Source organism: Athalia rosae, chromosome 1 (assembly GCF_917208135.1).
Source record: "Athalia rosae chromosome 1, iyAthRosa1.1, whole genome shotgun sequence".
NCBI lineage: Eukaryota > Metazoa > Arthropoda > Insecta > Hymenoptera > Athaliidae > Athalia > Athalia rosae.
This window is the reverse complement of record NC_064026.1, coordinates 8,836,914-8,860,596: the sequence shown is the minus strand read 5'-3', so window position 1 is coordinate 8,860,596 and position 23,683 is coordinate 8,836,914. Positions and strand designations below refer to the sequence as shown.

The 23,683-nt window shown below is 43.1% G+C and overlaps 1 protein-coding gene across 3 annotated transcripts in view; it reads left to right on the top strand.

The window, feature by feature from the left end:
* LOC105686046 overlaps positions 1-23,683 on the top strand; it is a 150,188-nt gene that overhangs the window by 106,492 nt on the left and 20,013 nt on the right. For all 3 annotated transcript variants that reach the window (XM_048652085.1, XM_048652094.1, XM_048652089.1), the window contains exons 10-18: positions 9,549-9,764; positions 10,285-10,625; positions 11,964-12,543; positions 12,635-13,050; positions 13,166-13,292; positions 13,417-13,884; positions 13,975-14,148; positions 14,688-14,831; positions 15,649-15,754. In XM_048652085.1, coding sequence (XP_048508042.1) covers positions 9,549-9,764; positions 10,285-10,625; positions 11,964-12,543; positions 12,635-13,050; positions 13,166-13,292; positions 13,417-13,884; positions 13,975-14,148; positions 14,688-14,831; positions 15,649-15,754 — 2,572 coding nt within the window. The remainder of the gene's footprint in view (positions 1-9,548; positions 9,765-10,284; positions 10,626-11,963; positions 12,544-12,634; positions 13,051-13,165; positions 13,293-13,416; positions 13,885-13,974; positions 14,149-14,687; positions 14,832-15,648; positions 15,755-23,683) is intronic.

The window sequence follows — 23,683 nt, the reverse complement described above, 5'->3', positions numbered from 1 at the left end:
CGCTGAGTAAATTGGAGGGAAATTTTCAAGACGTTAAAGGCGTCTCGAGACAACTGCCGAGGCAATGGTTGTACCTGATATTTACTTACTACTCGCCCGGATAAGGATTTATGCATTCTCGCGGAATTATTTTCTCGAACAACTTCGCCCGCAGATCTGAAACTGATCCGTGAATTGATTTCGTATTTAGAGAGGGAGAATTTCGCGACACTTCGATCGAATACGCGGTGCGAAAGTCGACCACAGTGAAATTCACGTCAGCCTCGTCCGTAATGAAATATTCATATGGGATTACTTCGATCGTTCCGATCGGGAACAAATCCATCGATGCTCAAATTCATTGGTGCGAGTTTCAGTTGTGTGTTTTAGTTTCCAGAAAACTTGCCCGTTTTTGGCGTAAAGTTTCGCCCCTCGTACAAATCTATCTACCTGCTAGTTCTTCACAAATGCGAACATTATACGCGCAGGTAGAACGTCCATTTACTCTGTAATTATTGCGTACATATTTACTCGGAAAATCGCATGTACAACGCACGTATATCCTACCTATAATAATATTCAGGGAGATTAAAATTTTGCCCGTACAGCGAGGGTCTTGAAACAATGCGGGTTGCTTAGCTAAGCATAAAGGAGAAAGAATTACGAACACCCAGGGGGTTCCAATGGCGTGCACCTGATCAGGTATACATGTATACATACATCGGTGCTCGTGTATTAAATATAGAAAAACGTCAGCCTTTCGCGCTAAGTAAGCCCGCCGTAACCGCTACCCACACACTGCAAGCTCGGCGGTTCGTACACCCGCGATAATCAGCGCCCGATGTGACTCATCGGCATCGACCGACCGGTTGGTCGAACGGGTTACGACGAACGGGGCTAACGACTTCTGAAATTCAACCTATACCTGCAATTTCTGCATGTCGAGATCGCTCGGAGCTCAGGTGATTAATCTTCCGAGGCCGTCCGTGACACTGCAAAGGTCCTTTTGAGAACCTCTCCAGTCAACGGTACGGTATATCTCCGGAAATACATATATCATCGTAAAGACACAATAACGCACCCTTTGCGTATCGCGACGTCGATTTCCCCGGTCGATCCCGCTGACCTCCTGACCCCGCGATCGCGCTCCAAGGGCCCCACTTTTTACATCCGAAAAATTCGACTCCTTTCGACCGTGTGTCCGTTCAGTCGAGAGAAACAAACGAAAAATAAATTTTATAATTCAGAACAGACGATGAAGAAAAAAAAAACCAGTTCGAACGCAACCCTGTCGAGCATATGGATAATTATTTATATACGTTTTATAGAGTGAAGTAAATAGGTATGGGTGCAGGGCAGGGATTTGGATAGACGTGAAAAAAAAAAACGGAGGGAAAATAATATTCATTCGCCGCGTACGCGTCGCACACGATGCGGGGGAGGGCTTTGGCAGCTGTCAATATTGACCCTGTACACAGCTAGACGATGGACGTGCGGGAGGACGCTGCTGCGGCACACGTGTTCTATAATAGTCATAGAACTTGTGCGCCGCATCCGATTCCGTTCAGCAAATAAAGATATCGGTGAGCGGAGATGTACGCGAGATGTGTTATATGTATAGGTATATCGCGTACCCGTGCGGTCGAAAAAGCGATTATGGGAATGTACTTATTATACCATGCCATATGTGCTCTGGGGATTACGTTTCTCTTCAAATACCCACATTCATTAGACGCGCCATCGTCGTCGACGTTTTTCATCTGTTCATTTTTTCTCCATGATCCGGATGCACGCGTATGAAAAAAAGAAGAGTGAATAAAGCGAATAACCCATCGATCTCTCTTCGTACAATGTTCGTACTTATCGGGTTAAAGCAGCTTATTCAATTTTTATCCACGTCGTACGTGGGTACGTGCATAGGTGACCACGGGGTGTGAGCTCACGACAAATCCGACTCGAAGTTGTCCCGCGGATCGGAAAAATATTAAACGCGGTGCTATTGAAAATCGGTTTATCTCGACTTCGCTAGTTTCCGCCAGTCATCTCAGAGGTCCTCATTCGTTACCTGACCAAATCAAATCATCCTCAATTACGTCGCTCCAATTAAACGATAAAATTTCGATAGCAGCCAGTTAATTTCTCTTCGAATAGTTACAACTCGGAAGTGGATCGTATCTCTGAAAAATGACAAAGCGATCGATATTTAGATCGTAGCGAACGGGTGGCGGCGTTGGGCAACGTTTGAATGACTCGACCGTACAGTACCCCGGGTATTCGATAGCCGCCCGTACTTTCAAACGTCCGTCCGTGACGTCAATGTTGGAACGCGTCGTCCCCAGCGTCAGTTGGAGTAGACAGTAATTGATACGAAAGGTAATCCGGATTCACTGTTCGAGGATACGACCACCTGTATATGTATGTGTGTAAGCCGTAACAAGCTGTTCGTACCCATTCGTACGGATATTCTACCAGATATTCCATATAATTGAGTCGGTTTCGTACCATCGACAACGTAGAAACGTATACAGCTGCATACGAGATGACAGATCGACCAACACGTGCTTCCACTTCTCATCGTGGGTTATATATATATATATATACCTGTATGTTCCGTAATTGAAAAAAAAATAAATAAAATCAAGTATCGGCAACATGCACGTGTTTTTGATAGCGGACAGCTCTTACCCGCGGTAATATGAACGCGTGAGAGAGTTTAACCATTTCAGAAACGGAAGAAAAACAAAAAAAAAAGTGAAAATAAGAAAATCACCACGTTATCCGTTTAATTGCCAGATCCACGCGCGGACATCGCATGCTCACGGTTCGCGGTAATGAGATCTTAACGAAAAGTTGTACGCGAAGTACTATGTAAGAAATATACCGGGCTGTCGCGAAGTACGAAGTTTGCGTAAGTACAGAGCGCTGAGATTACAAGGAACTGTGTCTATCTCGGCGAGAAAACCGATCAAGTAAAGACCTGAATGTTTTGAGATCGTTGAATCGCTCGCGCGTTTGCGGTGTAAACTTTCTCGATGTACGTAGTACTATACATAATCCAAAGAAATCAAAGCAGATAACCGATTCGTGTCGTGAAATGCACGTATTCTTACAAATTTTATGTTCTTGTACAGGGTGGCTGTTTTTGAGCGAGACACCCCGATATTTGAAAAACATTTTTCGAAATCCACGCAGTTCCCTAGATATCGAAGTGGTTCACTTGAAATCAGCCACCCCGTATGCACCTATACTGTCTCCGTTTATTATATTCAAATGCAGGGAATTCAGAAGGATAGTCATCCGTGCATTTCATCTAAAACGGACGCTAATTAACCGCAACTTCACCGCGACGATCGCACTCGAGTTTATAGAATTAAAAAAATTTTTTCTTCTTCTCTTCTTTTCATCGCAATGTACCACGGTAATTCTATATACAGCGACAGAAATAATTCACTCGAGTATTTTACACCGCAAGGAAGATAACGGTTTCGGAGTAATCCCCACTGCGAGACGTATACTTGTCAAGGAAATTGTGCAGTGCCAAGGTTCGCTCGACTTTGCATTTATTACACATCCTATGACTACCGGTTATTCGACGATACATTTTTCCATCACCGTGTGACGTACCATCGCGCTATTTCCATTTCCCATACGAATGAATACGATACACACGTCAATGCGAAGAACGATTCGGCGTTGATGTCATTTTAAAAATTGTACCCGAAGTTATTGGCGACAGGTTAATCAATTAATCAGACCGAATGACGACGCTATAAAGGATTGGCCGTAGTTCGGTCGTAAGGTTTACGAAATTAAAGGTCACGTGCGAGGTAGCGGAACCGTAGTAATATCACGGTGATTGGAACCACGGGTGGGCCCAACCGTCACTCCGATCGGATAGGCGATAAGGAAGGGCCGGAGTTGAAACAAAACGAACCGCGGCCGTTGTCCTCTGCGCGATAAGTTGGAACGGACACTCGCGGTAACCCGGGGGTACTTCGTCTATACGTTCATGTACCTCCAAAGGTCCGCGTCGAATGTAATTCGTTTTTAGTTTGTTTCTAGCCGCTTCGAAACTACACGGCCTATTTCTAAAAAGCCCTCGAGGTGATTTCTCCCTTTTGAAGAAGTTTTCACGATCGGCTCGCGTAGTTTTCTGACCCATTTTACTTTAACCTATTTTCTCCTTCTTTTTGTTTCACAAGCAGCGTCGATTATCTAGTAGTAAACTAGTGGGGAGTATTCCGACTCTACGACTACGTTGCATGCGAACGTTTTCCAGTAGATTCTCCGAAATTCTCCGTCTCTCCCGGTAGTAAAATGTTTTATAGTTACCCTCGACTATACCTGCAATACCCTGTTACCTGGAACTCGCTAAGAAATTAGTAAACTTGTCTAGGTACACGCGAGCCACATAGGCGTAAAAAAATATAAAATAAGTCAGCTTGGTGAAAAAGTATAAACGGAGCATGTTAAATTTACCGTTCCCTTGCAATTCTGCAGTTGTCTTACGGAGAGATACGGACCTACATTAACCTATACCCTTTCGTTGCGTGAGCCCCGGAGGTTTATTACCCTACGGTATAATTTAGAAAAACGGAAAACGAAAGAAAAATCTCGCAGCGTTTATTCATTCGCGAGAATATCTCGGGTCCCATGCACGGTCGCGGATACGCCTAGCTTTTATTTGATAATCAATGAATCGGCGTAAATCACATAATGCATATTCTCGAGGTAATTATAATTACGATTTACGTTTAAGTTCCGGAAATTTATAGCAATCTCACAGCGATTCAGATGTATGTTCGCTCGATTCGCCCATGATATACCTGTATTACGTCGATGAAATATTTCTAAAAACTTGATCGTGGGTAAGCAACAAATCTAATTTGCATAATCCCGGTAAGTTGACCCGAGATTTATATCTATCGATATTCGAGCCACACGCCCGCGCGGAGCTTGCAAGAAAGCTCGTACGCGTTCGTTGTAGCCTGATAAACTTGTCTTCTCGAGAAAGTGCGGGAGTCCGGCGGAGTAAGGAACAAGGAGATAACGTGGATAATTTTGCCCCGTTACTCCGAAGAACGTTCGAACGTTCGGCGGCTTACGGGTCGCGTCCTTCCGAGCTTTTAATAAAGAAGTCGGTCTTCGCAAAGCACGGTAGCGTCGTATCATCGACTCCGAGGGCAGGCTACCGTCGATCGTTGTTCGGGTTCGGTACCCCCCTGTCACCAGAGCTACCACGAGTATCCGTTACTACGAGGCGTTGCAGCTGTTTGCCCTTCTCGACGGTATAGACTGTTCGGGAATATAACGTGTTCTTATCGCGTTTCACCGGCACGCCTTCGCCTCTTAAGCGTATTATGTTATTTATGCGTCGAACGAAATACCTGGAATACCTCGTTGAAACACCGAAAGTTTGATATGGAATTTTCACGAACCGGTGGACAGGATCGTGAGGGAGGGGATTCGATGAGTCGGATGAATTTTCGGATCGGCATGCGCTTGAAAAGGTTGAAAATATTGCCGCGGGACCGTTTCAGCTGGTTTTACAGTCAGGAAATCTACCGTTTTACTCTGCCTCTAATTGTTCCGATTAGCATAGTTAGATCTTCTGGCGCGTCCGCAACAGCGAGCTAGTCTAGGGCTGCTGTGAGCGTTTCAGTTTTTATTTCAAACGCTTTCTCACACTTCAGCTATCGGACGATAAGCGCCACTGCAGCTGCACTCTTCGTACGCTTCACCACAGATACGTTGAACTCACTAAACCGACGTATGTAATCGAGCATGAGTGTTTTACATAAGGTTTATAAATCGACGCCGAGGACACAGGCGAATGCTGAAGCTCGTTTCTTTTTTTTTGACACGTCTCAAATCTAAACTGACAGCCGTGTCTAGTACGACACACGTATGCACGGGTATATAATATATATATATATATACTATATTATATACTATATTATTCTATACCCTGTACACTTTGCGGGATTAGGATTAAATTTCAGATAATTAGTTCTAAGGCTTCGCACGCGACGTGCATGAGCTCTGCAGGCGTGTATGTGGTTCTCACAAACGCGACGTAACGTTTTTTTTTTCTTCTTTCTCTCTCTTCCCGCCGTACACCAATGTCTGCAGGTGTAAAAGCGTAATTGTACGTTAACGATTTTTCTTCGTATCGAAGTAATTCAATAGCCATCAGGCCGCGTGTTATTAAATTCGTTTACTACCCAATTAACTGTCGAAAAATCACGACGACGACGACGACGACGACTCGCTACGCGAATATCTGAGAAAATCTTGTTTCTCCTTCGTTTTCACACGATTAGCACGTCGTTCGGTTATCAAATGAACTCTCGCCCGTCCGTGATACATGCATATAAATACCGTGCGAAATGTGTAATTACCATATCACGAGGCGATCTGTACGGATGGACAAATTTGATTTACAGCTACCAGTTATGGGCAGGTCACATTCACTTTCGCACCCGGGAAGGATAAATGGAATTTGATTAAAAATATCCGACGCGAGATCTAAATCTGTGCAGTTTTTTTTTTTTTTTTTCTTTTATCGATTAGATTCCGGTATGAAATTATATTATAATTGTAATGTAGAACATAATTTCTCCTCCCCGTCTCTTTCTCCGATCTCGTGCAGGATCTCCAAATTTCCAATGACGCATCGGAGGCTCCGCACGTTTCTATTTCCGCGTCGCGAGCGACTTTGAGCTCTACGGAACGTACGGCCTCTGGATGCGGCAACCTTGAGATGGAATTATTTTGAGACCCGGTACGATGGAAAAAAGAAGAACTCGGACAAACCCCGCAGCCGTGCGTAGGGCACAAACTAAATTAACGCATTTCCAAAAATATACGATAAACCTCGACCGCCGCACAATCCAACGTCCGCTACCGTCTCCGAAGCGGAATGTCGGAAGAACACGTGCCTTCCGTTATGTTGCGTCGCTGCCGACGATCAACGTACCGAAATTCCGCCCCCCTACTCCCAACACCCCCCGAAAACCATCCTCTGGTTCAGCGACGGGTCCAGCCTCTCCTCTTCCTCGCGGACTCCTTCTTCCACTCACTGGACAGTGGACAGTATCGGTCTGTCCGTTGGCGTCGACAGAGCCAGCAATCTTTCCTACCGGTCTGAACTGCAAAGAACTGGACTGAACCGAATTCCCCTTTGGCACCTAATTTCAGTGTGCGGTGTGTGTTTTACTTTTTCATTCCTCGCAATTTTTACTTCTTCCGTTCTCCGGTTCAATCGTGGGTTCTATACATGTTACACGTTACGCTGTTACGAGGACGTTACGTGAATCCGAGACCAATGCGCGAACGGATCGACGCCATTGTTTGTTATGTTTGCGCAACAACGCCCGTATTATATGTAGCGATCTAGGGTATACAACAGATGAGATTGTTTAATTGGTCATTAACGGTGTAGCCAGTTGTCTTCTGAACTCCGATTCATCGAGCTTGTTATCTTCGATTAACGAGCTGGTCAAATTCACGGCAATTTACTTCGATTTCGAGAGCACCGCGAGAGCAACTTGTTCGCATAATTAATCCCAAGTGACACACGTGAGTCGGTACCGGTACCGCGATGCACGTATAATATGCACTTTTTGTTCATCCGTTGGAGTAATTTCACGTGTATCTTCGTACCTGACTAAAAATGTAACCTGGACAAAGAATTAACAATTTTTCTCAACTAACTGTTCTTATAATAACTTCGCGTTCGATACGGAGGAAATCAATTACCTTGCTTCGAGATTCGCCGGCGTTAAATTGATGTTGGAATAAAGTTTTACGCGAATCTACTTCAGTCTTCGAATAACCTGCACAATTGATAAATTGTTGTTCGGACCACACGTGACCTTCGGAGTATTTTTGGGGATATTGGCTTTGTTGTTACGGGCAACTCGCTTTAGAAAGTACGACCAGAAGATTCTTCTACCTGCTGCTCTTTCGGGAATAATAGACAAGGGGGTGGTTGGACAGGTATGAAAAGGGACGCGCTACGGTCGCCGGTCTATCCGTCCGTCGTAATTAGGGTTTCGGAGAGAAAGATTTCAAAGTTTTTGATAATTTTCGGAGAATCGGATCCAAAATATTTCCGAGACTTTCGATCGTACTGCACGTTGCACTCGCTGCACCAGCTGCACGTCGACACTTTCGATCGTGTATAGTCGGTCAAGAATTTCCAGCGAGTCTTTCATTTTAATTTACCGTTAGTCATACTTACGAGCGATATGTACATTGCGTTGAGAATACAAGGGACGCATGAATTGGACTCGGACGACACTCCACTCGCCGACGTTCGTCGCAATTATGTAAGCCCGCGAGTCCTCTCCGTGCATCTCGGTCCAGCACGCTCTGATCATTACGTAATTCCGGTGATTATTCGCGAATCTACAAAGAACTTAAATATATACGCTCATTTCTTACGTACGCGCTAAACTCCGTTTTTAGAAAACCTCTGAACGTCGCGTAAAACCGCCGACTTCTTCACATCATTTATACGCGTTGCGTATTGCAAGGGCATCCCTCCATCGAAATGATCGAGCATCCGTGTATTTCGCCAAGGGTGGATCTGTCATTCTTTCGCACAACGCGACAATCCCTACCACGTAAATTTTTCCCAAACTTTGCTCAGCAGGTATATTATTGAACAATGCTTCATACTCGCACTCGTACCTCTTTTTGTTTCGTATATAATAATCCCGAGTATTATAATGACGACAAAATTGTGAACGCTTTCTTTCACCCTTTCTACCAATTAAATACCGTACGTTGATTGGTGTTCATCGCCGCTTGGTACCTAATACCAAACTCGGCGCACGTCGTATGTAAAGCTGCCAGGTAGATGGGAAAAGGTCGAAGTGCAGTAAGCATAAAATCTGAGCACGACCAAGTCCCAAACTTTAATTATTCACCGGCCGGCCGACTACGAGGGCCTCGAGTCACTTCGAGCGTCGATTGACCGTTGAATTCATTTCTGACACTGTAACGACTGAAATTCACGCCGTTATCAGCGGTTTAATTCACGAACGATGGTATGTACGTTACCTTCGTTAAAACGAACGTCAACGATTGTTGTTAGGGTGAAAAAACTAACGAAGGATTCATAGTGGTTTTTCGAAAGAAAAGTCCGTCCTTACGGATGTGTGTCGTATATGCAACAGCGATTACGTGTGAAATGGTCATAATATGATTCAATGTGCGATATAGATACGGCGATGTGGTCGTGTTAACACCGTGTTCCATCCGTACTGATTTCATTCAATCCTAGTATCCGTAGTCAGCGACCTGCGATGTGGTTAATGGAAGTGAACGTCGTCGGAATTAGCGGTAACAATTTCTGTTATCTTTTAGCGGAATGTTTGAATAGAGTCGCTCAATTTTTCCTCTGTACGTGAATCAGATCATCGTCCGGTAGAATTCGTGCGATAAGAATTTTATTTACGTCGATGATATACGTTCGGATGTCGAACGAGTTGGTCGTAACAAAATGACCACAAAATCCCAACATTTGGTGGACTCACGTTATTTTTCACTTTACTTTACAGAGCCCCGTGTCTTGTCGTTGCAGCAGTGACAGCGACGAAGAGCCAGTCTCGAAACAGCCTCGTCTGAGTCGTCGTCAATTACGCGAGTCTCGCAAGTCTCCGGGACGGTCGACGAGATCAAATTTTCAACGATCGAGTAAAATATCCAAGGGGGACGCGTCCGATAGCGACGCCCTTTCCGATAACAAGTCAACCGACGATGGGTCATATTTCGAGGTAAATATCGTGGCGTCGAAACTAAAAAAAATATATATAAAAATCTTCCGAAAATCAATTCACGCGATTATACATCGCTCGCTGCAGGTCCAGCAATTGGCTTAGTTTCTTGTACTTATTTTTTTTTTTTTTTTTCTCCGCTCCTGAGTCCGTGCGACCGCTGGACCGCTATATAGCTGCACTGCATATTTTTCCACGACAGGAATCTCTACGGCCGAGATGCGCGGTGTTATAATTTTACGCCAGTGTAAACGTGTCGCGTTACGTTAGTCATTACATTTCGTTGACTTCCTATGTTTTTAGAAGCCGCAAACTCGATCGAGCGATTTGAATATCGCATGCATTTTCAAATACGGATGTGACAACGTTAGAGCTCGACGTTTTTCGTATAACCTGCGTCGCGACTAGATATCCTTTCACACTTTCGATTTCTCGTTGGAATTCGGTTGATTTGCGAAATTTCATTTCCCCCGGTAATCGGCAGTATTGAAATATGCGTTTGCTACCTCTTCTCCGTCAGGATGAGCTGTATCAGCTCTGTGTGATGGACACAAGACCGACGGTCGAATATACCGAAGATTTGATCAACGTTAGAAGGAGAGAATCGATAGAAATAGGAGACCGCGGCGAAGAGGGTGACATCGAAGAAAGTTGTGCCAGCGAAGAAGAACACGAAGAAATGCCTCCGACACCAGTCGTCGCTCCCGCATCCGCGAATCGAGTACGTGATCTCTGCGACGAGGTGGACGCCGGTGGCGTAGGAGTGAAGGGTATCGCACCCTCCCCGATAGCGATGAACCGCATCGAAGAAGACAGCCCGAGGCGTCGTAGAGCCATGGCCGAGTCTGCCTTTTTCAATACGTAAGTATGAATTATTATCATCCGCACTGTAATTGATCCCGCAATGCGATACTTCTCAGTGGGTATACATATAAGACCGTCACCTTGGCAGGAATTCTCATGCGCACGTAGGGATCGCGAACTCCAATGAAACGTACGTACCACCCCGTACACCTTTGTTCGATTAATCTGAAAATTATCCGATCGGTGTTTGACATCCGTAAATTTCTTACCGCCATATTATTGCGGATTTCGTTCGTCACGTAGCGACGAAAGTGAACCGAGTGAAATAAATTCCCCGCAATGTCCGGCGGAGGTGGAAGGATTATAAAAATAATCGAATCACCGTTACCGCGCTGAGATAAGACTTGACGATAATAAAATTGAGGCCAAGTTTTATAAGGTGGGTGTGGGTATGGAAAATATTTTCAACCACGTTTCTCGTCACCTTTATCTACGTGAATCGTTGAGCAGATAAGAGTTCAGTTTTGTTCGTTACAATTTCGCTGCACGTAGCAGCCAGCGTGTGTCGTTCTTACGTTCCGTAGTGTTGGCTTATAGATTCGCAGGTATTATATGCATAAATTTTCATTACATATTGCTAATTGGTAGTAAAAGTCACGATTTGCTTCAATTGCATCGAGTCTTGCGTTGTTAGTGCAAATTCGTGTTTCACGTTTATCGTGCATATCGGTCATACTTATCGGGTCGTTGTTTCACAGCCAATCGTGATACTCATTGTCAGTTCTTTTTCATTCTCTACAATTCGCGAGCGTACAAACGATCAATGGCGATGTGAGATCACTCGTGAATGTGTAAAATAATTGGCGATATGGGTCAGGTTGCGCGGTAGGATCAGTTTGACGTTTGACGTTTCGCCTGGTAGGTAGTTCGAATTACAAATCAAATTATTCGAGTGCGCTTGTGAGCAAACAGAAAATACCGAGAAACAAATTTGAATATGTATTCCGAAGAGGTTTAAAGTCAATATTCTTACAACTGTGAGTAAAAACTAGTTTTACCGACATTGCGAATTACATAACACTCCGTCGCTATACGCCTGCAAGCAAATTAACATCAAACTTTGGGCTGTCCGCTATAAACCGGACCATGGATCGCAAAAATTCTACCAACTGTCTGCGAAATACTGCATTCCCGCGAAACAATAACATTCATCATTATCTAATCATTCGCGATGAAAACGACGATTACGTTTATCGATCATCGTTTGACCGATCAATTTTCATTTATAATCTCGCTGAATATATACAGTGGCTGGAGTGACGCATACACTAGACCCTCCTCAACCGACGTCTTTGTGAAGCGGGGTGATTTCTTACTTTATCTCTGAATTCACAGGTCGGATAGAAAATCAAAGAATTGCGCGACATTTTACTTCAAGCATTTGGACACCGACTCGGAGGCTGACTGTAACGGTACGAACAACCAGTCGCCGGTAGTCGATGATTCTTCGGAGGAGGAGTGGACTTATACACCTCAACCGCGTACGACTGATCAGAAAGTAACGTCGGAGCAGAAAAAGACCAACGTCGTTGTCCGTTTGGATTTCGGCGAGAAGGCTCGCGTCGAAGAGACTAAGATGATCGGCGTTATATCGAACGACGTTAATGGTAACGCGACGATTTACGACAATGGAGACCAGGTGCATTTTGAAGAAGAGGAATTCGCGAAGGATAGTGAAGATGAAACGATGAACAACCAAGAGTGCATAAGGAGGCTCGTCAGTCAGGCGGAGGATCTCGTTAGAGAAGACATGTCGAATGATGGAAAACCGGGAAACGGTACCAGGATCTTTCCACCGTTGATGTTCAATCAGCAAGGACTCAACATGGCTAGTACGCGAGCCAAGTACGCGCGCATCAAGGAGTGGCTTAAGCTTAACATCATCTTGCCCAACGAGGGAAAGTCCATGTCCCAAGTGGGTTGAAATTCCGCCGACTTCTATTAGTATTATTTTGAATAATTTGATGGAAAAAAAAAAAGAATTGTGAATTCCGGTATTTTTGCAGGCTTTGGACAGCTGCGATGCGAGTGGCGAATGTACAACCGGCGAATCCGACATCGATAAACAATCCCAGTCGTCGGACGACTTGCAGAGTAGCGTGGCTACCTATCGGCGAGCTGTGGGTAGTTCGGGTTGCGTGTCGCATTCGATTTCACAGGAATTCATCACCGACTCTGACAAAACTCCGGTCAGTGACAAAAATTATCTACCGATGGATTCCAGTACACCTAAAGTCGTGATGCGAACGAAGCGGAAATCGAACGGTCCTAGACCTTGGAGCGTTTCTTGCATCTCTCAAATCGGAAACGGCCGGAACATCGAAAGCGCTAACGATCCCATTTCTCAATTTTCCATCTCCGAATCGGCGCTACATCAACTCGTCGCTACGCCGCCGATGAAATCTGCTTCCTTTGACGCTAGGTGAGCTCTTGTTTTACACTTCTATGAACTTTATCAGCAATAAACAACGGAGAGGTTTTATTACCAGATTTATGGTGGCAAGGACTCAAGATTGATTTTTTTGTTTGCGTTCCAGCGGTTCCAGTGCTGCATTTAATTCCTCGTCAACGCTGTTAGAAGAAACGATTATTGGTTTCGATGGCAGTGCAACCAAGAACAGTTCACTTCGTAGAAAGAAAATAAAACTGCGCAAAAAGCATTTGGTAATTGAAAAAAAAAAACAACAACATAATGATAACGATAATGCACGGAATAAGCGAGTCAGGCGGTTGTTCACTGTTTGGAAATTTCATTCGTCGAAACATTAATTTCCTCTTCTGATTGCAGGGTCGCAAAAGTGAATCCGGTTCGGATAGCGTGAACGTTAACCATCATTCCGCCGGAAGTGACGGTTGCTCAAACCAACAGCGATCGTCACCGCGTAAGACCAGCACCATCCGAGGTGCTCGTGTAATTTCTAGAGATGGTTACGGACGCGCGACAACTTTAGTAAAATCTGGTTCCTTCTCGGGTTCTACGGCTCGTCAATTATTATCGTTGGAGAGAAGTACCGTCAGCGATCCCGCCCCACTCGTCAGATCGAACTATCACAGAAGAGATGAGTCCACTTCGGAAACGGAGGACGAACCCTGTCCGGGCACCAGAATCCCGATATCTGCCTACAAGGGAAACCTCATCGACAGTGTCCTCTTCAACACTGATCTCAGTATTCCGCAAATCAACGTCGACTCCGATGTCGAGAAGAATAGCTTTAGCAACAACTCGTTCTCGGAACAGGCTTGGGATAATTATCAGGTGAGCTTCGACGATACGTTATCGAAAAGAAATTCCAACCGAAGACGATACGACGATGATACATGCTAAGTGTTTGATAAATTTTAACAGGAAAAATACATGAGTGAGCCCTACAGCGAGGCGCCCGATTCGGAAGCCGCACGCCGACTTCTCGAGTTCGGTGATGATTACAGAAATTTCCTCGACAGTCAATCGGATTGCGCGTCGAGTTTGAGCGCACGACGAGATGTCTCACCGCCACCGCCACGGAAACGCAAGCAACATGTACGTCTCTTCTTGTTGATAATTCTCGATGAAATATCGATATTTTTTCTGTGATTTTGTTAAAGCATATTATTTGATCGTAACTAGTCTCGTTCAATCGTTTTTCATCTGTACTCGTACTAAGGTAGCTCCATCCTAAATGGATTCGGATCTTTTATGATATATTTAATTCTCAGTATCTATCTAAAGTCATAATAAAATGGTGAACACATATCTGTTGTCTGTTTGGTGCCACATACCTCGACGTTTAAACTATCTAGACGTCTGATTCGAGTGTTTCGTAATAACGAAACCCACCACTTAAACTTCGTCAACGATCTCAGTCAAAGAAGGATCTATCTCTCAATCACGAGTAGCAATTGCCCTTCTCTCTAGTTACGTAATTGCTGGTATGTCAGAGGCCGTAGCGGCCTCTGGCGAGGCTTAAACATTCAAGAGAAATTCGTACAATTCTAATTGAATAGTTTGCAATTCGAGAAATTCGTCGGCGACTACCAAAAAAGGAAAAAAATCCAATTCTTGTCTTTGTATTTTTTCAGGGACTTGCCATCACAACCGAGGACAGTGACAGCGATATGGAAGACTTACGCAATCTGGTGGATAAATCGCAGTCCCAGCTTACTATTTCCGAAGGGCTTTTGTCGCGGCCATCGCGAGCACTTTTGCAAGACGACGACGACTGCGTATGTATCGCCGTGGTTAAAGTAAAGCGCTCTTTGCTGCACCGGCTATTAACTCGCTTTCAGAAATTGATCAGAAAATTCATTCATTCGATACAAACAAGGTCTGCGCTAAAATATCGCGCACTCTAGGTTTTATGGATACCTTGGTGCCGATCCGACAACGAACTGTTTGTATCGTACGAATTTTCATAAAGCTTATCACTAATCATCATTAACTAAGTTTCATCGCTTTTGCAGTGTTAATAAATAATCTTTCATCATTTACTACCAGTAGCAATAATAGTATTAGTAGCGGTAGTTATAGTAATAATCAGACTCTTGCTTTTACATGCTTTTATCGCTTTAATTTTACGGTGTTCAATTATATTAGGATTTAATTACTCGTAAGTATTGAAGGGATTACCGAAACAGAGACGAGACTCGGTAGTTCTGATAACCGACTGACGAAACCTTGACTTTCATCGATTTTTAATATTAATTTTCGTGCGAAAAAGTGTTAGTTTGACTTCGATCTAGTCACGACCTGGTTGTTTTGGGTAAAATAATCGTGTATGGTGTTGGGCCCTTTGGATATTTCGAATCGTTGAATCATGAATTGAAGACTGAATTGTACGAGTTGCAATGAGATTTAATAAACCTGATGAAAATTAGTTCTCTCGCCTTCATTCTCGCCTCATTTCCTTCACCGGTTCTACCGATGAACATTAAATCGATCGAACTATGCTCTCGCATTTCACTTGCACCACTCAGCACTTTCACATGGATGAATGAACAAAATCGTCACGTGTTCACGACGAAAATATATTTCTTATTCCAGGCTGAGGTAGAATCAACTTGCAAGGAGAACATGCGTTGTTTGCGGGCGGTTCTCGAAGCTGCTGGTGGTGCTTTAAGAGGAGAAAGAAACACGAAGCAGATTCGCAGTAAGTATCATAATCAGATAGAGAATGAAAATCCGAATCTGAAGCTCAGGTCTCGCACTCCTTTTCCATTTACTCTGCTATCGTACGCCACTGCCCTCCTGGTTACCGCTCTTAGCGGTATAGTATTTCTATTTCTATCGTAAATTAATCGAACTCGCCGCGTCACGTCACGCGTAAAATAAGTATTACCTCCTACTCCACGTTTCTCACATTGATTTATATTATCCACGCTAAATCCATTATTAGTGAACTAACGATTGCGAGGAGCGAGCATGTTTCATCATCCGTATGATTTTTTTTTTTTTTTCCAATTCGTACACCGCTCTGATACTTACTTTTGGTCCCGATTTCATCTGTTTTTTTTTTTTCATGAATAAAATTCCGTGTGATCATCCGAAATACTCTCAAAGGATATTCAGTCGTTATTTTCTCAGACTGATTGTGGATATCGGATACGGTGGTACGAATTGAAATTATCGAACTAACTTTTCTAAACCGGTTTTATTTGTAGATACTTTTTATTGTTATTTTTGTTCTATGTGTTGGTTTGTTTTGTGTTGCTATGATCGGAAACAACGAGTGTATGTGCTTTTTACAAGTTTACACATATAAATCGTAAATTGAAATCGATTTATTTATTCATTTGTTGAATGTTATATTAATTTACTACTATTTTCATCTACGCGAGAACGTCTCGTATGGGTATATATCATTTTGTACACGATACTTGTTTAACGCAGTTTTTAAGTTTTAAATAAATAATAAACGTAGGTTATTCTTTACGATTAGTATTCATAGTTTTACGAATTTTTTTTTTCATCTCATTTCATAATTTTTTTTTTTTTTCTTTTCCACTTGTGTGCCTTTGTTACTAGTACTGCTACTTTGATTATCGTGATTAATATTGACAAAGTATCTAGTAATTCTTCGCATATTGTACGTAATATTATTTATTTGGATTGTATTACTAATTTTGGAAAAATAACGTTTTTAGTTGCTTTTTGAGATATAAAAAAAAAAAAAAACAAGAAAAAACGAAAATATATGTACCAATTAATTTTCGCATGATACAAGTGTTTGCATATTTATTCTATCTACACTACAATTCCCAGCACTAATTCCAGATTAACAATACAAAACTACGAGCACGTATGACAATAATTATATCGTGCTTTCGAATAAACCCTGTCACTTTGAATATGTCGTAGCAAAAGTAATTTCGCTCGTTCATCTGTCGTTACGTAATTCGAGAAATGCATGCAAAAAAATTATATCGAGAACCCATCTCCCATCATTCGATAGAGTATTGCGCTAGTTTGATCGATGGCTGTTATATTTTATGTGTTCTTTTATATTCGCTACCAATTTGCGGAGAGGGATAAAAATTAGCATGGCACTTTCTTCGATCGTGTGAGTTCTGAAGGTAGGTAAAAATCAAGGTGCTACGAATAGAGGTGTACAGCTGACAGTTTGCCGGCTGCTTCGGTCGCGTTGTGGTCTGTCAGTGCCGCTCCTTATAAGCCTTGCGCGTCAGGGTATAGCGGAGTGACTACGGGGGACACCAAGACCTTCGCTCCGGCGCTTTGCTCGCGATCAGTCGCATGTTACTTTTGCCACGGTACTGTTTGCACTTTCGATATTGTACAGGGAACGTATCAACGACTACGTATCCGTACAGGTGTAGAGAATTACAGTGCGCGCGATCCTCTTCGCATATAAATATTGAATAAAGGAACAGGAATAATTCAAATGTAGGCATGATTTCATGATTATGTTCGTGCAGACCGACATCACTGCCGAAGATTTGGTCGACCCTCACCGTACGTATTTTGCATTGATTAACTATTCTTGTTGACGATCAATTATGCTAATTCACCACGTCTTCCACATCTCCGTCTGGCCGCCGATGACGTAATCCTTCGCTTGAATTAGGAGATTTAATTAAACCCCGTTTGCCGCGCGCGGGTCAGTGATCGCCGGTTCGCCACTTTCAGCTTAGCTTTTTTCGAATTCTGAACTTGAACTTAACGGAAGCGCATTGTCACGCTTTCTTTCGAAACATGGCAAATCTTTCGCAGTTTTTGATATAATTTTATCAAATTTTGTGGCTTCATATCGCAGAGACCGTATATTTTGTTGTTCCGTTTTTCGCTCATAGCTTTCTCAAGGCTGTTCTAATTATACGAGTTCTGTCTGTTATAAACGTTGCGTCAAACAGCTGATATTACGTAAGCACCGCATTCGTTGAGCGTTTCGCGCTGCAGGCGAGTACCGAGTCTTTTACGCTTCATACCGACGTCTCGACGCTTTGATCTACATTCAAATTTATTGTCTCCAACACAATGGAACAAGTTGTTGATGAAATTATGATGGCCGCTAATCGGTGACTCGTCGATATAACGCGTTAAATATTTACGACTAAATCGATAGCTATACAATATCATCGTCGTCATAGCTGGATATTGGGGGACATTATACATGTGCGCGATGCTGACCTGCATAATGGCAAAACCTTATGCTTACGAACTGGTACCAGCTGACTCGTCCCAATTTTCTCAAATTTCAGACCACATTTGCAGCGATGAATATAACAGGAATCGAGAATCGAGAACACTCGTTGCCATGCGCCCAGTGGTTTTTGGGATATCAAATTTTTTATTAACTTGGTTTTTTTTTTCGTCACGACGCGCTTTACCGCGGAACACGCGCAGGTATTTCGTTGTTCGGTAATTCACCGAGTAGTCTCCGTTTTTTTTCTTTGTTTTAATTTTTTCCGCGAGTCGCAGAGAATTTCGATACCTTTGGACCTGATTCGGAGGATCGTTCTTTTTCCATCTCAGAGATCAGGTTTGAGTACAAAAACTCCGGTAGATCGGTAGGTCGTGATAGATTGTCCGACAATGAAATGAGATTCAATTTTAATATCGGCCATAGAAAACTGTCAGTAAAACGTCCGCAGCTTGCTCCGGTCGTGGGGGCAACTGGGTTAGAAATCTGACCGATAAAACAATATAAATACCGAAGACCGAACTCACGAAAGCGGAACTCGCTTGTAAATCTTATAATTGCTAATGGTTTGCTGGAAGGAAATTATTCATCATTCAATCAGGCTGCCACAGGGAAATAGAACAGAGTAGATTCGGATTCGTATTTCTTTCGCAGCCCTCTTTTTACATCGATTTTTTCCTTTTTTTTTTTTTTTTTTGTCGATCTTCCATTCATTACACATAATGTACGCGCTCTTGGCGGACGCCAACGCGTCGCGTTGTTCCACATTTGCGTGGAATGACCAGGTTCTAGAAAATGAAATTGGCGCGTGTTCGTGCGCGCGATGGACCCTTCCCTAAAGCCTAATTTCGTTTTATCATTCTACGGCTTTTATACTACTTGCGCTAATTGCTCGTTTGCACTCGACGTCGTACGTTATAGTTCGCGAATAATATAATTGCAAATGATTGCCACGTAGTAGTCTTATACAGTAATCTCTCGTCGGTTGGGTTCAATCGCAGGAATAAGCTGCTGCTGTTGCTGCTGCTACTTTTGCTGCCAACGTTTCACCGGAAGTTGACTGACCCATGGATCCCGTTGGTAGACTTTTAAAGCAATCGGTAGATCAATTTTGCCGAGCAACGTGCCGCCGCCTCTCTGTACTGCAGACCGCGCGATTTCTTTTACCTGTATAGTTTCTCACATGATTCCTCCTTATCTCCATCAACTATCGATAACGAATTTAATCGCCTCTGCCCCGAGGTGCGGTACGTATGTACGCGGGGTATCCACATGCGGTACAATATAATATATCGGGCGCGAAAACTGTATAATTGAGTAATTAATTGATTGGTGATACATGTGGATATACGTACGGGTATGTTTCAACGCGACGTTTATTCACGCGTATAAAGAATTATCGCTTTTCAAATGATGGTTAATGCCATCACATCGTAAAGTATGTCTTTTCAAACGCCGACACGCATTAGCATCGCAACACGTTTCGAATACACGACGAGTAATAGTTGGATAAGTGAACGGGCATCGATCCGTGATAGACGATGATTTGAAGCGCTCATTGTATCGATATAGACCCTCAACCAAATCTCGTATTGTTCGCTTCTTTGTTTAAAACTTTGGTAATATCGATGGCGTCTTCGCTCGATCTGTCAATCGATCTCTGCTGACCCCACCGATAATCTCGTCTCACCACTCTCCCCGCAGTATTTTCTCTCTACTTTCCTTCGAGCATATCTGACCCGTTTCGGCCCCTTAGGGATCGCGGTCCTCGTGGACAACAAACTGTTGCCTCGGGCTCTCTGGAAAGGGAAAGTCACATCAGCCAAACGGGTATTGTTTTTGGCAGTATTATTAATTCGTGATCGAACTTACTCGTCAAAAAATCGGCCAGCCGATGTTTTTTCACATTAAGACTGACCCTTATTTCGACTTAATTCGACTAGACTAATAATACTTGAACTTATCCTATTTACGAGTCATTTGGCCAATCAACTCCTTTCAAAATGTTTGAGGCAATGTAGACTTGGTCCACTACCGCTTTCGCACGACTCACTTTGATTTTGCGCAGATGTACCCACCTATTCGACTGTTAGTAACTGTATAATTCGCTGACAAATTTGATCACATGGCTGTACAACTTCTGGTTCCGCGAAGGATCGTTTTCAAGTCGACTCCTAGATTTTATACACGATATGATCAGAAAGTTCGAATAGACTGAAATTGAATCCAATTTACATATTTTTTGCGCGCTCCGTACGAGACAATGGATCCGTGAGGATCTGCGGCTGAAAACTGAATCTTTTTTAAGCTTTGTTTCAAATGACAAAAAAGACAATTTATTCCCTACGATGTACATTTCTCGTGTTGGTTTGCATTTTGCAAACTGCGAACTTCCCACCTCACCTGGGGGCTCCCACATTCGTACGGTTTCCTGCATGACCTCGTTTTCATTATACTGCGCTTTCTTCCATGCATTTATTTTCTTAAGAATAATATATATGTTTGGATTTGAAACTCCTTGTTACGAGATATATGGAGAAGCGGAAGTTGAATTATAGTCTCGCTTGTTTATAAGGTTATTGAAACAGTCGTAACGATAAAAAGCTATTAACCGTATCATATTTGATTACCGTTTATGGGTTATCCTACGAATAACGTGAAACCAAAAGGCTCAACGTAATTACTCGTACGAGTACCGTGCAAATAACAATCCTCGAATCATATCGATCGCACAGCATTCGCATTTTCTGCCGATGCGCTATAAATAAGTACGGACGTATTAACTTTGGGCTACTGAAATCTACGTGCTTTCATTTAGTGGGTCAACGGTAACAGTCAGAGTGAGCCTTTGCAGTCTAGAAACGTGGTTCGCAAATTAGGTTTTTTTCCATGTTTTATATCCTTCAAGTTGTTTTCATCAGAAAGTGACTATAGACTCGGGAATCTATTTCAATAAAGAGTTGACGACAGTTTAGATCAGCACGAGTAGTTTTCTTTCATTGAATCGATTTAATTAATTCATTGTGCATTCCTATTCGGAGAAGTACACACGTCTTTTATGCCGAAGGAAAAATTCTTGCACGCAGACCTCCTGAACCTTCGCTGGCCTTCTTCGACGCTCGAATCCTCGCGGTGTTAATTTATAAGGGTTACTTCTCGCTGTCGCATGAGAGAGCGACCCATTTTATATCCACGATATGCGGTGCGTTTCTCATTTCGAAGCGTTCAAACGCAATTGCCTAGGAAAATCCTGTCTGTATATACGTATACGTGTACCTATATTTTCCGAAAGCATGGGAGAGAAATGTCATTCACCTTCTTTTCTTTTTTTTTTTCTTCACCTCATACGTATAGCAATAATTACACATATCTGTAATCTAACGTTCGTTTTATTCATTTTCTACTCTACCCACCGTTGCATCGCGTTACGCTACGTTTAAATATCCCACGCTTCCAACTCCCACTTGTTGTCACAGTGAAATCATTAGCGACCAACCCGAATCACTCGCAACTTGTCGAAGAAATAAATCAGTTAATTGATTTTCCATTATTCGATCCGCCTATATTCAGCGTCCAATATTTTGGCTCGACCTTCGTATGTACGTTCAAATTACGGTTCGCGGTCGCATTTGACCATAACGTTTTGTATCTATTCGAACCGAGCGTATCCCTTCGCGATCATATATAGGTTTGTGGTATTGTTTAATACTCGCGTCTCAGTGTAATACCACATTCGATATTCCCCACTGATATCACATCTAGGACGGAAATCCTATTCGCTAGATCACCGAACACGTGGACGTTCGGTACCCACGCGAGAAAATTTACGCAACGGAAATATAGACGATAGGAATGTTGGAGCAAGAAAAAAAAAGAAAAATATACTTTCGTGAGCAAGGTCGTTAGTGTAACCGGCATTTTCACACCGTGGGTTACGAACGTACTGGTCCAGCTTTAAAAAGAAATGGTTAGATTCGGTAGCCTATTTTTAAGTCACCCCTGAACACACTTAGAATCCGACCGGAGTGACTGAGTAACTATACCATTCCAAGGGGATACAGTCGACGAGTGGATAACTCGTAAAATAGTCGTGCCACTCCGAGTCAATTAAATAATTAACTCAAGTATAGCAACACGCGATCGATCGATCGAACATATTTTTCGCGATATGATAATCACCGACTCTCAATTTCCACTTTGCAAACGTATATCGAAACGATTCGGTAGTGAATGGTTTCCTATCGCTGGTGTCAAGACGATTCCGAAATCTAGTAGTCAACTCGACATCCCCTCTGGTCAACGAACGGATGCTGTCAAGAGTGAGTTCGTGATGTTCATTGGCTTTCCAGTCTTACGTACATAGCTAGATATCTTTTTCGTTATCAGCTGGTCAGTGAACGCTTGCATGCTCATTTCTAACGCATAGTGCACGGTGATTATCATCAACTTTGACTCGCTGATCTCGAAGTGCAGCTGATGCAGTTGTACGAAGACTGTTAGAAAATAAAAGATCAGAAAACAATCGCACGTTTTTTGATTTTCACTTCTATATAATTCCTATTATATACTTATACGTCGGAATGCATGAGATATCGCCATTGTTTCATCTCTGCGGTATTATGTTACTGTTTTCTGGATGAAGAAGCATACAAACGCGTTATTAGACCGTGCAACGCCGTGACGTTTCGGCATAAGGACGCGAAATATATACATATAAGATTCTCAGGAGCGAAACGTGCGGCGCGAACGCGTACGTATTTCTTAGTGCACTGCCAAAGATAGCCGCGCGTGAAGCGAGCGCAAGATAGTCAGATCTACGCGATATAAGGGAATGAGAGAGAGATGGAATCGAATCAACTTTCGACCGGTATATACAGCTTGCGGTGACCATGGTTGGTTCTGCTGGTGCCGTGGCACACGCCGACTGACAGTCGGCCCGGGTCGACTGTTCGGGACTAATTCTCTCCAGCTGAGACCGTTATGTTCGCAACGAACTCTCCTTCGAATCCTTCGCGAATTGATTCGTCGTCTCGAAATTGTCAAAATTTTGCGTCAACAAGTTCTGAAATCGGTAGTGACGTTGAACGGTGACGGGCACATAGGTAAGCCAATGATTCTGATATTATTGAACTCGCTGTACACCGTGCACGAACTCTGACCCGTTTTGTTTCGGCTTTCGTTTCCTCTGCGCTGCATCCGCGTTATCGACTTTTTTACGCTAATATCACGTTCGCGATCGAAGATCGTTCAACTGGATCGCCGAGTCGGCGATGGTAGAATTTTATGGGCAGGGTATATTGATGCGATATTTTATCGCGATCGTTGGGAGAGATTGGGAGTAGCCTCAATTGGTCTAAATGCATCGCATGACGTGTTTAATAAACTGGAAATTGGAATCGTGATCAACAGTTTTGAGCATAG